The sequence below is a fragment of the Hyalella azteca genome, unplaced genomic scaffold (assembly GCF_000764305.2).
Source record: "Hyalella azteca isolate HAZT.00-mixed unplaced genomic scaffold, Hazt_2.0.2 contig12030, whole genome shotgun sequence".
NCBI classification, from domain to species: domain Eukaryota; kingdom Metazoa; phylum Arthropoda; class Malacostraca; order Amphipoda; family Hyalellidae; genus Hyalella; species Hyalella azteca.
Genome location: NW_025942000.1, coordinates 229,855 through 243,446, shown reverse-complemented (window position 1 = coordinate 243,446; position 13,592 = coordinate 229,855). Strand labels below are relative to the sequence as shown.

General features: G+C 39.3%; 1 protein-coding gene across 1 annotated transcript in view; it reads right to left on the bottom strand.

Annotated features, from left to right (window-relative positions):
• LOC108671954 overlaps positions 1-8,469 on the bottom strand; it is a 59,080-nt gene extending 50,611 nt beyond the window's left edge. Inside the window, exon 1 of the mRNA XM_018159555.2 lies at positions 6,926-8,469. Within this exon, the coding sequence (XP_018015044.1) occupies positions 6,926-8,428 (1,503 nt within the window). The 5' untranslated portion in view covers positions 8,429-8,469. The remainder of the gene's footprint in view (positions 1-6,925) is intronic.
• Between the last annotated feature and the right edge of the window lie 5,123 nt (positions 8,470-13,592).

Genomic DNA, 13,592 nt, shown 5'->3' with positions numbered 1-13,592 from the left:
AATGATGGGATAAGTGGAGAACTAGACCTTCTTTTTCATAATAATCATTATATTTATCTGTTCCTGTGCCTCTAATCATCTGCAAGTGCTAAATTGTTCATCTATCAGATTGCTCCAAGATTATATGTAAAATAACAGCGCTCGATGATGCAGAGATCATTGACGGTAATTTGATTGATATAATTGGGCGACAATTGAATAGCACATTGACCTGGCGATTAACCCATAGAAATAATAAGCATATATTGTGCGAAGGAAAATCATGTTGCAGTCAAATAAGGAAACGTTTCAAGGTTGTTTTTAATGCAATAACAAATTAACGCCATCAAGAAAACTTGATGGCGTTAATTGTCCAACTTTGCCAAGTCGGACAATGAGCGATAATTGTATTGAGGTCCGGGAATTGTGTTATGTATTGTCGCTCTTTGGACGATAAGTTCAGGTCAAAATTGGTAAGTCAAATAAAATTACGTTTAGTTGAAATGGAGCCTGTAATTTTTATTAACTGGTTAGAATTTTTTAATAATGAATATGGTATATGAATATGATATTCATGTTATTACATATCCATCCTATTACATATTTATCTTATTACCTATTCACACTATTTCAATCTTGTATTGGATAGGAAATTGATATTTTTACACATGAATCTGGTTATTCTTCAGGTGCGGCGATTGTCGCTACTTTAAAGAAATTCGAAATCAAGTTATCTTTTTATTAGTATTTCTTGAGTGCCACTCATCATTATTAAAGTGATATTCATCACTGTTAAAGTGACATTTCATGATGAAATTTATAATGTAAGATATTTTACGTTACTTACGTCGAGCAGCTTGAAATTAAATCCTAATAAGTAATTCAGCAAAAACTTAATTGATTGGACGTTTTTCTTTGCATTTTCATCAACAAACCTTGACCATCTTATAATTAACGGTCAAGAATTCTAATAAAACTGTTACGTCTTACAGCTTCGTCAAAGTCTCTCCTAGCAACGAGCTCGCGTTGGCCGCATCCTTATTATTGACCTGCAAACACCGAGAAAAACTCAAGTTTTTCTCCACATACTCCACACCCAAGAAACACTTAAGTACTCATCCCCCTCCTTAAGAATTACTTAAGCACTTAACCCCTCTACCCTAAGGAAACGCCCGCAGACGTTTACGCAAGAGTTGAGGGTAAAACGCTTCCAAAACCTTCACTTCGTACCTTTACTTTCTACGCGCCAGAAGTTCACAGTCGCGTGAACTCATTTAACTTTGTGTGTTGTATTTCCATACAAGAATGATGTGTAAAATGTGTATTATTGCTTATTTATTATGCTGTTTTGAAGAGAGTGCAATGGCTGCTTACAAATGCAGTATAACGCTGCATGTTCCTGACTTATCACAGATATAGCACAATGTATGCTCGGGAAATAAAAAAGACAATTCTATCAATTAGACAACGATCAAACATAAGCAATTCTGTTAAAATTATTGCTTGACTATGATTCTGATGAGTCATCGTCATTTTTATTTCGATTCTAAAATAATTCTTTAAAATAAATTCAAGTTTGTTTTTTATAGCGACGAACGCGTGCGAACATATTCATATTTCCAACATAAAAATCTATCTAGAAAAATCCCCTCTTGACAAAATGCGTTCGCAGAAAAAGATTGATGAGGCTCCGTGACTTCTTTGTAAATTTGAAAAAAAATTCAATGCGATGAAAAATGTTACGAAAAAAAGAGAAGGAGATCGAGATTTTTTAGTTACCTGCTCAAAAATAGACAAAATATCCATGTTGCATTCGAAATTCTGATACTTTTGTTGAAAATGTATCAGGTGTGAATATTTTTCATGCGAGTGAGCAAACCATCGCGTAAATTTGAATTTGAATAACAATTTTATTGAACCTTTTTCTGTGAGGCATTGTGGCTCTAAGATACGCTGCAAAACTTGTCATTAACTTGATAAATTTTTTACTAAATCCTAATTAAGAAAGCCTCTGAACCTTAAAGTTCCATCCTTCCTAATTTTGCACAAAAATTGCATAGTAAACAAGTTACGAATTAGTATTAGTTACGTTAGTATAATACGTTGGTAAATGTACAGGTAAGAGCATATAATGTTAATTTTAAGCTTCCCATGTCGTTCAAGTTGGCATGTCCAAATAATTTTCAATAAATATTTTACAAAACCTGAAATCGTCTCCGTATTTATTGCGAACAATAAACATTTTCGCGGATGACTGAAATTTATTCGGGGAAATTATCACGACACGTTCGAGCTCCTGGTCATATTTCGGCAATAATTTGCTATCGGTCACTGCAAATGCACCCGAGATCAGAGCTCGCGTGTCAGCATTAAGAAATAATCGTCATTCTCGCAACCGAGATTTGGACCAATTTCGAAACTTTGCCTGCGCGTTTCTACGTCTTGGTGAAGTGTTTTGTTCACTCACGCAAATTGATGGGTAATGTTGTCCAAATGGTGACGCATTTTCTTACCCACAGCAGGAACAGAGAGCGAACGTAGCACTGATACACCCTTATGCCATGCCAAAATGGATCACAATGATCCAATGGGGGAAATAACTGCATCAATATTTAAACAAAGTCTCATACATTTCTTTGCGTGTTGAGTTTCATGAACACAAGGCGAAAGTGCACGACGAGGTTAGAGCGCGTGCGTGTAATGAGTGCATATCGCAGCGATATACACGGCCCGAGGAGCTTGTTTTTCGTGCTTCTTGCACTAGGAAGTTGGAGTGCAAGCTACTATTTTGCATGAACTTCTTATCTGTTAATTGGAGTTCCTTAAAACAGATAGTGCGTCCCCTTCTGTTTGTGTCCGTTGTGGACACTAACAGAGCCAAGGAACCCGTCCAGTGACTTCTGTTTGTGCGATGGCCGAACTCAGATCTCCTCCACTATTTAAAGCGCATTTTCTCGTTAATGGAAAAAATTACCTATTGTGCTCGTCATGTTCGTCCGTCTGTCCGCCCGTCCGTCTGTCTGTCCGTCCGTGACTTCACGTTTTCTTAGACGAGAAAATGCGCTCTCTGTCACTCGCTGCAGTAAGTAGTGAGGTTTATTTTTTCCTGTTAACTTCCCTTATACGCAGCCTCATATATCTGTACTTATTTCAGGGATCATCAAATATCTATGGTCTCATTTTCTGTGTATTTCGGGCTCATTTCAAGTAATATTCGCATATATAAATGCGAACATCTAAACATGAGAAGGTAAATGTAAATATTTATTGCCACGTAACTCAATCTCCATTGGAAGTAGCGAAGTATTCAAATAAATATCATGTTTGTAGAGACTTATAAGAATGTCTAAACATTCAGCGTTCTAAAGGTCGATCTCTTCAGCATCTTAAAGCAACGATAAATTGCAAAGACAGCAATAATCGGACTTCGTTCTTATTCGAACCTTGAAACATCACATCACTCAAATCCCACCAGGAAGTGCAACCAAATACAGAATATTTCCAAGTCTTAGTCAGGCCGATTGAGCACCGTTTTGGAGTCCTCTTAAATCCTATGGGCACCGAATTAAAGACCTCTTAACCTCTATGTGCACAGAATTGGAGACCTCTTAACCTCTATGGGCAAGTTCAAGTCTTAACAAATTTAGCTATAATTGGCCACGCCGTTCCGGAGGCCAGAATTACCTGGAATCTACCACTCCTCACAAACTGAGCATACCGCACGTTCCAGACGAAAAAAAATTGAATCAAATCTCATGAATTTAGCGGATCAATGTGGAACTTTAGGATTTCTATTACATTTTCCTCAATTATCACCGCAAATATAGTGACTTGTTTTGAAGACATTATGTTGGTAACTTGAGCTGATTACGGAATAGTTAAATATGATCAGAAGATTGTAATTTGATGGCGGACTAATATAATTTGGGGTCGCAGTCTAATCACGTGTACTATACTGCACGTGGTCATTTAGACCTGGATCAGATTTAGTTGGAAGTGACCGCAATTATTGGATGATCTTTGAACGTAAGTTATGGCTACATTATTGTTAATTTATTAATTTATTATTGATTAGGCAAAGAAAAAGTTTTCTCCTAAGGAAGTGTTCACTAAAGGGAAGGAAGGACGTGTTCCCTTTCATTTAAGTTCTTAAAACCCATTCATTGCCAGATCAAAATTGATTGAATATTTATTAAGCAAGGTAAATGTAATTTTGTAAAAAAAATTGTGCGCTGAAAACTCAGTCGAGTTGTTCTTCTGCTTGGACGCCTCAACATTCAAAAAACAACAATAATTGCTCATAATTGGGTGGTGAGGCCAGGCTGGCAGTTTGCCATCATTGGGTGGTGGGGCCTGGCTGGCAGTTTGCCATAATTGGGTGGTGAGGCCTGGCTGGCAGTTTGCCATAATTGGGTGGTGAGGCCTGGCTGGCAGTTTGCCATAATTACGCCACCAATTTTACGAAATGGCTTGATTGTAAAATTTTTCGAATGTCTTCAAAATCTTCTTTCTTTCCCGTGGAAAATCGGCTACCATATTTCGGGTATTTACTCAATATACTAATGCAACTGCTTCCTTCAATGCACTAATGGACAAGTTTTGGATGCTGCCAGAGTGCCGTGTATTCTAATAACAATTTCTCGGTAAATCTCATCTAAAATAGCATCGAAAATTATGCATGAACTGCATAGCATTTATTGGCACTGAAGATTATCTCTATATTATATATATAGCGATGATTATTATATCCATATCATTACATTATTTGCGGTGATTTCCGATGAAGAGCAATAATTTTTGTGCAAAGAAAATGTAATCAAAGCAAGCTTTTATAGATCAAAAAAATTTATTGAATAAATAACCGTGTCGATGAACAACTTTTACAAGAATTCCATTATGAAGGCATTTACGTGTCATTTTATTTTACGTGAAAAAATTCGCACCTCAAGACTTTTGCGTCTATTAATTTTCTGTGCGACAAGCCTATTTGAATGTGACAAATGTGAGAAATTTGCAGAACTAGTAAAAAAGGACTGACAAAGGACTAAGGATGAATGACTAACTACGGACTAATTAAAGATTGACTACGGACTAACTAATAAGGATTAACTACACACTACCTAAGGACTAACTAACAACTATGGATTAACCAAGGACTAACTAAGAACTAAATTAAAAAAGGATTATTAATCCATGACTAACTATTTTAACAAAAAATAAATAAAATACACAACCGATCGGTGGAAGGACTGACAGATTCACCTCCGTGACAGATTCACGTCATTGATAGGACATTATCAACAACGTTCGTTTGTCTATAGCCATGATCCGCATCTAAATCTCATTTACCTATGAAATTATCCAGCTAATAGTACACTTTGTGTCCAACAAAATGTTCAGTATGTTTCCTATCTACGTATATTAGGAATCAGTAAATGCTTTACGCCTTCAAATTAAATTAACCGCTGGGCAAGCCTTAGAATATCTCGGCCAAGCCAGGTCGTCACTCACAGCATGACCTCTGACCTCACTTTTCAGTTTTCTCTTAAAGGTTAAATTAAAGGGTGGGTTGAGGCCTTAAGGTTAAATTAAAGGGTAGGTTAGAGCCTTAAAAAACAGAAACATGGACGGCCTGGGGATACGCAACATTCCTAAATAGGAAAGGCCAGTGGATGGCTTACGCAGATAAAGGAAATTCACGCAATATTTTCCTTTTTCGCGGCCTCTGTGAAGGGAAATGATGAAATATGAAAGGAGGAATGACGCTCCCAACGCTGTATAATTGTTCAGCTTATCATTTTTTCAATGCAAGGCATTACAAGAGGTCTATATGGGGCTTGTATTAACTCCTGCACTAAAACAAATTTTTTTCCGTCAAGATTATTAATTAGATAGACAAGGTTATTTGTTGAACTCATCTTATATAGGATATCGACATTTTAGCGGCCATTTAATCTCTTTGGGAAATTTTGTAGCAACGTCTTGTACTTTCTGATTTCTGATTTCTGAAAATTTATTTATTTCCCCTTCTAAATTTAGAGTAGAAGTGTAGCGTGAGATGTACAGTGTACCATATATGCCGTGTACCATATATGTCGCGTGTACTGTACGTGCCGTGTGTACAAATTTTCCAGACCAGTTAATTACTGGCCTGTCAAAATTAGCTTTCGATATGAATGGGGAATAGATTTCAGACTAACTACTATATTGGTATTTGTTTAACTGTGTTGCTGGGAAGATCCTGCCGGAACTTGGTCGTCGCAAAATAATAGTGTACACCAGGTAATTCTGAAGATTTTCGTAAACTTCTGCATCAACTTTAATGTACAAAAGTGAATAGATAAATGAGACTGTTGACTGAGAACCTCGAAACTATGCATATGGCGACTACGACAAAGTGCTGGCATGCGGTTAGGGGTAACTGTAAAGGAATGTTTTGTGGTGGACCTGGACGCTTGAGTGAACAGCATTATGCAAGCGACAACTGGGAATGTCCAACAGTCGAGTCAACGAATTTCATTCCAATCTATTACATGCATTGTTCTCGTCCGCAAACTTCCGTGTAATTTAAAACATTTAAATCAATTACTGGACCATAAGTGCGCTCGATTGAGCGTGAGAGGCTTTCTCAGACTGTGCCATCTCAGGTGTTATGGCAAGAATATTCCTCTACATGTATAATTATGGATTGGTGAAATAATTGGCGGCACTTTGCGAGCGAATTAAAACGAAAATTTGAACGATGTTTGTACGCTTAACAAGAATCACACGGTTAGAAAATTATAGTCTGTATTGCAACCATCAGCCATCGCTGTGCTACCGAACTATTTTTTGCGAAATGATGCTCGCAATTAATTTATTTATGTAATATAAATTATATAATTGCATGATTTTAATTCAATTACAATTACTCTCATGATTACTACATCGTAAATGAAACACGCACCTGATCACATCCATGGGCGTAGCGCATGATGATGGGCGCCACTACGGCGTCGGCGGGAATGTCTTTTGCCTCTTTCCTGAGCTGCGTGAATTGGAAGAGAGCGTCCTTGTCATGCTCAATTCTTCGCTGGAGGATCCCTAGCAGTATGTCAAGGGAATGGTTGCCGAGGGTTGGTTCGACGATATTTAGCAATGATTTATTCTTGATTAACCGCTCCTGAATGTCTTGTGGAGCAATAGACAGCTGGCGTTGATGAGACGCTTGAATTGGTGCTGGACCTTTGCTAATATTATGTCCTTTATTGCCAGTACCGAGTTCTTGGAGAGTTGCCAGGGCTGCTGTGTAGGACTTCACCACTTTTTCAAACTCGAGCTTGAGTGCATCGTGAAGGCTTGTTAGAGATTCGTCCGACGTTCCAACTAGGCCGTGATGACCCATGCCCTCAATGGCCCGTTCTAACTGACGTCTGCGATGTAGTAACGTCCTCCTCAAACTCGGCTGGATCTTGGCAACGACCCTGAGAACATCGCGGCACAGATTGACGAAAGGACCGCAAAATTCCCACCTGATGTCTCCGGTCAGACACTCTTCTTGTTGAGCAAAAAATCTCACCATCTGCCAGACGACGCGTTCCACGTGAAGAACTTCAGCGGAAACTTCGCCGGCAGTGCAGTAGATGGCTTCGATGACTGGCAGGGAGAGAGGCATCGCCTCTACCAGCGTGTCCATGGGTAGATCAGTTAAAGCTGAACGAACCGTAACTCCGGGGAGGCGATGGATGAACTCGGCGGCGTCGCGGAACTGCTGATGACTTGCCAAAAGCGTTACTCTCTTCACTGCAAGTCGCGGGGACACTTCGCTGGACGCTGCCGAGAAATGAGGCCGTGTATCCAAGTCCAAATAATCTTTTGACGGAGTGAATCCTTTTGATTTTGGACTGTTCCTCCAGTTCAGTTTTGTTAAAGGACGTCTGGCTTGCTTGTCTGGTCGCACTCGGGAGCCTTTTTCGATTATAGTTACTCCACCGTTCTTCGGAGACACATGTTTGTAGGTCCAAGTGGAAGTCTTGCAAGCGGCTCCGTCAATAGAACACTTGATGGCAGGACCTGATACGCTGGCGGGACCCACACAACAGTTGCTGTTGCTGCAGCAGCAGCTGCCACTGCCTAAATTTTTGCTCTTTGGGATATCCAATATATTTGTATTGGAAGAATTGGTGTCATATTGGTGCCCGCTGCTGTTGTGTCCTGGCGCCCTGGGAGGAAGGGTGCAGCTTTTGGAGGCACTGCAGGGCTTCTTTGAACATGTGTCCCCGCAGCAGTTGTTGGTCCTGGGGCCTCCTGTACGAGGTGTGGGGCGCCCTGTTCGGGTGTGGTATTGAGGAGCGTGGGGTGGAGGATGCACATCAAAATATCTGTTCAGTCGGGACAGACTTGGACCGCTGGGGGCCATTGGATTGGCCATTGTTGAGTTAAAATAATTTACTCTTAATGATGCTTCCATTGGCAGTTTATATAAATAATAAAAAGGAAACTGTCATAAATTTCAGCATTGAATTTAAATGGTCAAATTTACCTTCTAGAATTTAATTCTTATTGAACTTTTTTATTTGAATGAATTATAAAACAAATTCCATGCAATCCTTTAAAAATAATAGTATTTCCACAGTTTTCACTCATCGTAGCAACAGCATTGTTTCACTATTCATGTTCAAATTCACAGGTTTGTTGACATTTACCAAAAACTACAGGAAAATATAGGATGATTCAATATTTAATATCTGCATCACTCATGTTTATAAAATCTTCGTCCACTTCAAACTGAAAATCCTTCGTTTATATGGTCCCTATAGTCACTGAACGCACTCAAGGAGCCACGACCCTCACACCCTCACTCGACGGAGGTTGCGACTCGTCTGAGGAGGCAACCTCAAGCTTCACTGGTTGCCCATCCTTAGCGAACTTTTTTCCCTGAGATTTTTTCTGAGAAATGAAAGAGCAAAACAGTCTTGAAATTCCTGCACTAAACAGCGCTGGAATTTCTTCGGTGGGATGAAAGAAACCAAGGTCAAAGCGAGTTAAATGAGCTTAATAAATACATGACTCGAGCATGCATGGGTCTCGCAAATTTAATGAGGCAAATCATGTATTATGTCGTGTATTTTATATTAATTATATCATGTATTTTATAACAATAAGAAAATTCCTCCTCAGTTGGCAACTGCAACATCATGATGATCATATTACAGAAGGCCATTGTAATTATAACCTTCCTGAGTACATCGAAACTCCGCACGTTTTTAATGACTGTTTCGTCTGCTGCTCATATATGATAACGTTAAACTTATTGACAATGCATTCCAATTTAACAAAGCGTCGGATAATGATATGATTTTCTTATCTTTAATTTGGTTACGTATAGTTTTTGTTAATGTATCATTCTTATTCTTCTCTAATCTTCCAGTCCTCATTTTCCCATCACGTCCTTGATCAAGTTTTCTAACAAATGCTTTACCTAAGACTTATTAGCTTCTCCTTGAATAGCATTACTCGTTGATTTATCCCAACAATGTAATATTGAATATGGAAGTCCTTCCTCATTTATTTATCGAAACAAATAATTTTCTCCGCTACGTGCCAATGATACTATTATAACATATATTATACATATTATATCATCTATAATATACTATATAAATATATTTATATCATAATAATATAATACAATATATTTTATTAATATGTTGATATAAATCTAATAATTATAGTATCATTAAGAAAAAGTACCTAACTTCATCACAAGCCCAACGCCTGCAATCAGTCCAATGCACCTGCTAAGTAGTAATTATTCGCTAATTTTTAATACCAAAAAAATTCAGCAGAATTACATTGTAAATCACTGAAGACAAGCGAGTCAGCGTGTCGTGATTGGTTTAACATCGGGGGGCATCATCTTCAGCCACCCGGAATGCCATCTTCAAAGTGCGGACACAATTGAAGTAACGGACGACCTTTCCGCCTGGCGCGTCCGCGGCGCTAAAGACGAAGTGAATAGCTCGGGGCGAGCCTGAGAGAACACGGCTCTGGGGCCTCCTGGGCGATAGATGCGCCCCCAACAGTCCCGGGGCATTGCTGCCTCAGGTGTTTCAACCTGACCGCAGCTCTGCCTGAGGTGTTTCAACCTGACCGCAGCTCTGCCTGAGGTGTTTCAACTTGGCAATGACCCTGCGAGAGGTGTTTCAACCCTGCTGAGCTCCTGTTATAGAGGTGTTTCAACCCTGCTAAGCTCCTGCTGGAGGTGTTTCAACCCTGCTAAGCTCCTGTTAGAGGTGTTTCCACTCTGTTGAGCTCCTGCTAGATGTGTTTCAACCCTGCTAAGCTCCTGTTAGAGGTGTTTCAACTTTACTGGCCTGAATTGATGAATTAATAAGATCTGTACCAAACTCGAAAAATGTGTTAACTTTATTACACTTGGCTGTAAAATGTGTATATGCAGTGGCTCTAATCATTATGTGAGCTTAGTCAATTTTTTATCATTAATCTCAATCTCTTAATCTCTCTAATCATTATGTGAGGCATGTGAGCTTAGTCAATTCCAAAATAAGTAATTAACCAACATCTGTCGCAAATAATTGACCAAATACTGTCACAAACTCCCAGAGCTGGGCAGCGCTACTTTGAAATGTAGCGGCCGCTACCGCTACCGCTACATGCTTTAAATGTAGCGGGCACTACAGCTACCGCTACAATTGCTTAAATGTAGCGCCACTACCGCTACCGCTACCGCTACATGTAGCACGCTACTGCCCATCTCTGGCTAACAACTAACATGTTGACACTAGTAACAGGCTGAGGTTGACAACATTACACCGAAATCTTTCGTACAGTTTTATTCTGTAATTTATATTATGTATGTATCATGCTGGTTGTTAAATAATATTTAATACTATTAAGTAAAATCTAAAGGCTATATCTATAAATGTAGCGGTAACGCTGTAGCGGCAAAACCTCGTATCGCCACTTAAATATGTAGCGGGCGCTACCGCTACCGCTACATTGCCTTGAATGTAGCGCCGCTACCGCTGCTGAAAATGTAGCGGCCTGTTAGTAGCGGCTGCTACATACATGTAGCGCGCTGCTGTCCACCTCTGCTAACTCCTGTCAGTGATGTTTCAACTTGGCCGTAGTTACCAGAGTATTCTAACCCGCCTCTACCTTTGCCTAAGATACTTCAATCACACCACAACCCTGACAAGGCATATATTTGGTAATAAATTCCAGGACGAGCGCGTTCTCCAAGTACATGCATTGCATTCTGATTCTCGATGTAGAACGATGAGTTTCGGGAGTCAAATTGTTCGGGAGTCCATTTAAACGTTCTCATTCAATGACCGTCTGCTGGGCAAAGGCTGGTTCCATTCCTCAGAAATCCCACTGCGATCATAAAAAGGGAAAAAAAATTCTCACTGATCGTACGCGTGACAAGCTTTTCCCACTGATCGCAAAACTGGAAAAGTTTTATAAGTTGGGTAAGTCTCGCGCCAAAAAATTTGGCTTAACTCACACTGGACAACTTCAACTATTGGATATTTATATTAATAAATACTTCTGAGATAGCCTCCTATTCACGAGATTATATGATTAATTATGATACTTGCTGAAGAAAGTAAGTTACCAATGAACCCAGTAACTCCAACGGCACTGGGTGCTGGACAACCGCTAATTTATGGCGAGACTATATCAATCCTGACTTTACTCTAACTGCAACAAAAAAGTTCATACTTCAATAGAATTTACTCACAAAATGAATTCTTAATTGGTTCAGTTCCATTCTATGGTCTTCACAGTCATGAATGCACGTTTTTCGCAAATTTCATTCACGTGACATCGTGTACAGTAGCATGCAGGCCGTTATAGGCCGTGGCTGAAGACGTAGCAAGATGAAGGTTAAATAATTACGGGTTGATTGTTACGGTTTAACCCTGATTTTACTGACAGTAACTGTAGTTTTTCCAGTTAGTTGTTTTTAGACCCGTTAGAGTAATCGGTTTTTAGACACGATTAACATCGGAAACGGTTGGTGTGTATACCTTACATTGATTGTTCTTTATGTACATCCTTTCGTGTTAGGATTCGGAGTAAATCAAATTTTAATCGCAATAAAACCAAGTTTATCTTCCACTTATTGTAAGAAAATTTTTTTAATTTTGGAGCTTAGGCAATTTTCTTTCTACACCATCCTTAAGATTTTTTTCCATTCGTCTCATTTCCCTTCAATTTTACATTCACTTATCAAATCCTGCTATTCCATTACTCCATTTACGCTCAACATTTTTCTTATTATGAGGCTTGCCATGTGATGCAACATATCATTTTATTCCGTTACAGCATTTTTGCTTAGTATTTTTCTCGTGGTTAAAATATATAAATGAATTTCGAAAAAAAAAAATAAAAAAAATCAATAATCAGGCTTGCCATGTGATGCGCGTCGAGCGCCTAAGGCCGGCATACCAACATGCGCGCCCCAGGCTGGGCCCTGGGAGGGGGGCAGCGATTACGGGGCAATCGTGCAAAACGACCGCAGTTTACCGCCAAGGAAATAAATAGAAGAATAAAGTTGTGTAAAAATATAACAAACCTGTTAACCAAATTACTTAGTGGCAACGACATGGGATTAATAGCCAGAGAAAATGTCTATTTCAAGATGGACGAGTGAAATGCAAGTAAAAACATTGCAGTTTCTGCGTTTAATATAATATTGCGGTTTCAGCGTATATTAGTCCAAAAGCCTGTCGCCGATTCTTAATATCGCAGAACATTCACAGCTTGTTGCAGGCTCGAACTCGCAACTCACTGCTTCAATTTTTGCTTTGCTAAACCGCCCTGCCTCCAATATAGAGATTGGAAATAAAACGTGTTGGTCTAGTAATAGATCCCCAGAAGCACAGCTGAGTTTTTAGGACGCCTTGTAAACACAGTCAGCCCTGATGTGGTCTTCCCCGAAGTCTTGTCTCAATAATAGGGACAAGTTCTTCGGGATTTGTTTGAACGGTTGTCAGAGCATCCGCGCAACACGACCGCCATAACTTGAATCTTTAATCCTTAGAAAAATTATCCGACATGTCCATTTTAGCCTACTATAATACTATAACTCTACGTTTTCTAATATTTGTTAGATAGCCTGATCGCTATCATATATGTGATGTGTTATCAACATGAGACATAAATGGGGTCTCTACGTGTTAATTCTACGTTGAAACTAATAAATCCGTTTAATATTCATTCATTGCTGCACCAATACTCAAATCTCACATCTACTAAAGATTTAGCTCTGCAGACTTCTTGAAAGTAAAGCAACAAGCGCATTGTTCTTATTAATATGGTTCCCAGGTGTAGAGTCACTGGAAAACAACGGCTGACAACGCCTGAAGTCACATGACAATAAATCCATCCCTTATTATGATATTAAAATGGTTCGCAAGGATATATTCACTGGACTACAACGGCTGACGACGCCTAAATTGGGCAATAACTCTTTAATGGCTTCGGAATTGCAGGATGCTGCTTGTTGTTTGTTACACTTCTTAAAATTGGATGATGGCCATTTGAGGGCCATGAACGGCGCTGCTGTTGAGCGAATGATTAATATGCTCATCGTGACGGTGACG